General features: G+C 47.0%; 1 protein-coding gene across 1 annotated transcript; it reads right to left on the bottom strand.

Annotated features, from left to right (window-relative positions):
* Positions 1–1617: 1617 nt before the first annotated feature.
* LOC144497652 (putative G-protein coupled receptor 139) lies at positions 1618–2508 on the bottom strand. The gene has a single exon (XM_078219094.1). The coding sequence runs from the start codon at positions 2506–2508 to the stop codon at positions 1618–1620; it is 891 nt and encodes a 296-aa protein (XP_078075220.1).
* Positions 2509–3101: the final 593 nt, after the last annotated feature.

Below are 3101 nucleotides of genomic sequence, written 5' to 3'. Positions count from 1 at the left end.
ACGGTGACTGATTTTCCTCTCTGTTGATGGGGAAGGTAATTGGATTTGGAGGCCAGCTCTCCGACACAGCCGAAAGTTAAAATTAACACCGGGTCCCCCCCAGCAGTTGTGAAACAGCTGAAGAGGCTGGATTGCTGCTTTCTCACACGGACACATTTCTCCTTCCAGGAAAACCTTGCGATTCAGTTCAAAAAACAATCACATTAACTCCAATCGAATCTGTGTTTATTCAGTTAAAATACTTTTGCAGTTTATTTATTAGTGTCACAAATAGCACAAATAGTGCTATTTGTGACACTATTAGTGTCACAAATAGATTATAACAGTAAGTTCATTGCACATTAACACTGCAATGAACTTACTGTTATAATCCCCAATTGGCCGCACTCTGGGGAATTTAGCATTGACAATGCATGTATGTCCCACAAATGAATTTTAACAGTTCGGTGTCACTGGCTGGGCCAGCATTTATTGTCCATTCCAAGTTGACCGAGAGAAGGTGGCGGTGAGATGCCTTCTTGAATCACTGCAGTCCACATGCTGTGGATTCACCCACAATGCCGTTCGGGAGGGAATTCCAGGATTTTGATCCAGTGACTGTGAAGGAACGGCGATATATTTAAAAGTCAGGATGCTGAGTGGCTTGGAGGGGAACTTGCAGGTGGTGGTGTTCCCATGTACCTGATGCCCCTGTCCTTCCAGCTGCAAGTGGTTGTGGATTTGGAAGGTGCTGTCTCAGGATTTTTTGGTGAATTGCTGCAGTGCATCTTGTAATGGTGGACACTTCTGCTCCTGAGCGTCGGTGGTGGAGGGAGTGAATGCTTTTAGATATGGTGCCAATCAACGGGCAGATTTGTCCTGTTTGGTGTTAGGCTTCTTGAGTGTTGTTGGAGCCGCACCCATCCAGGCAAGCGGGGAATGTTCCATCACACCCCTGACCTCTGCCTTGTAGATGGTGGATAGGCTTTGGGATGGCGGGGGTGAGTTTATCGCTGCAGTATTCCGAGCCTTTTACCTGCTCTTGTAACCACCGTCTTGATGTGGCAAGTCCAGTTGAGTTTCTGGTCAATTGTAACCACATGTGCCAAGCACAACAATATTCGTCCAAACTCCTTCAACAAAATGAAAGATTTTTGTGAAAGATTGAGAAGCTGTGAACAATGAGACTTGCCTCGATCTTCTGGTCACTTGGTGAGGCCCAATTGAGATATTAAACAACAACTAGTTCCCCAACGCCCTCATCTCAACCTTCCAATACTTCAGACCATAAGATATAGGAGTAAAATCAGGCTATCCGGACCTCCTGCCTTCTCTGCCATTCGATCATGGCTGATACGTTTCTCAACCCCATTCCCCTGCCTTCTCCCTGCAACCTTTGATCCCCTTACTAATCAGGAACTGCCTATTTCTGTATTAAAAACACTCAATGACCTGGCCTCCTCAGCCTTCCACAGAGTTCCACAGATTCACCACCCTCTGGCTAAAGAAAATCCACCTGATCTCAGTTCTAAAGGGTCACCCCTTTACTCTGAGGTTGTGTGCTCGGATCTCAGTCTCTCCGACTCATCGAAACATCTTTCCTCAGTCCACTCTATCCAGCTTTTCATTCTCCTAAAATTACTTAAGGAATTTGCACAGGAGAATGAATGGAAATTTCACCAGGTTTAGAATCTCTTCCCGAAACCTCCTCTGGGTCAATATATAAATGCATGTGTTCGTACAGGTGCTGAAATACATTAGCAGGAGTGTGATTCTCATTGTTACATGAAGCAAAGTGGCACCTTCGAGGGTAGCTGTCTCGGTGAAGTTGAACAGGAGGTGAAGTATTACGATTGGCATCCACAGAATGATAGAGCTACCGGAGACAGTGAAGAGCAGGACGATAGTCGTTCTTCTGCTCTTCAACACGGGGTCACTGCTGGCCTCCCCAGGGCCGTGAGCCTTCAGGGCCCTGCGAGACCTACTGGTCACCAAGATGTGCCGGACGGTGAGAAAATTCAACAGCAGCAACAAGGGGAATGGCAATAATGGGACTGAGAGATGAGATACCCACGTGTAAGCTATCCATGCTGGTGAAGAAATGTATTCTTTCACTGTGCGGCAGCCCCACTGTACATTGGCAACAACAGAGTGGGGCTCATAACGGAAATAGGCCGGAATATTCATGACAAAACTGAGTACACTCACGGCTGCTAGAATCACAGTGGCAGTTCTCCCGCTGCAGTATTTTAATTTCAGTTTTGGACAACAGATGGCTACAAAACGGTCAAGAGTAAAAAATGTTGTGGACCAGACGGACCACTGGATGCTGGATATTTGCATCAAAGAGATGAAACTGCACACACTGGTGTACGACAGGAATGAATACGGGAAACGAGAGTGAAAGATGCCTTCCACGGTGACATTAAAAATGCAGACCAGGACATCGGCGATCGCCATGGTGATCATATAACAGGTGACCCCTTTGGAGAGGCCGCACCTTCCCCGGGACAGGACCACAATCGCCATCAGGTTGGCTGTAAGAAATTGGAAATAAAATTACTCCCCTAGTCGCCACACTCTGGTGCCTGTTCGGGTTCACTGAGGGAGAAATTAGCATTACCCATGGAACTAACCAGTACGTGTTTCAGACCGTATGGGAAAGCGGAGCATCCGGAGGAAACACATGACGAGAGTGAACAACGTGCAGTTTCCACACAGACATTCACCCAAGCCGGGAATGGAACCCCTGTTCCTGCCGCTGTGAGGCAGCAGTGCTAAACACGGTGCCATCATGGTGCCGCCACATTAACATCATTAACAAGAGGTGCATGTGAGTTTCCAGGCAAACTGTGATCAAGCTCACCACAATGCACATTAAATGGCAGATGCTGCCAGGACAGAGTCCATGGATTTCTCATCAACACCCAGATATCAGTGTCCACTGTGAATCACAACATCCTGTCAAAACTCTGTCTCGGATCCCCAGATCCATGCAAATAAGGAAAAATTCGATTATTTCCTTGCTCAAACTGAATCCAGGAACTGGAGCAGCAATGGTCAACGTGGATTCAGCAACAGACAGCAAGGGGAAAGAAAAAGACAACACATCGAAACCAGGG

The sequence above is a fragment of the Mustelus asterias genome, chromosome 8, assembly GCF_964213995.1.
Source record: "Mustelus asterias chromosome 8, sMusAst1.hap1.1, whole genome shotgun sequence".
In the NCBI taxonomy this organism is placed as follows: Eukaryota; Metazoa; Chordata; class Chondrichthyes; order Carcharhiniformes; family Triakidae; genus Mustelus; species Mustelus asterias.
This window is presented reverse-complemented; position numbering and strand designations above follow the sequence as displayed.

Excerpts from the sequence above, each read along its gene's own strand:
- LOC144497652 (XM_078219094.1), bottom strand. The coding sequence starts at position 2,508 with ATGGCGATTGTGGTCCTGTCCCGGGGAAGGTGCGGCCTCTCCAAAGGG.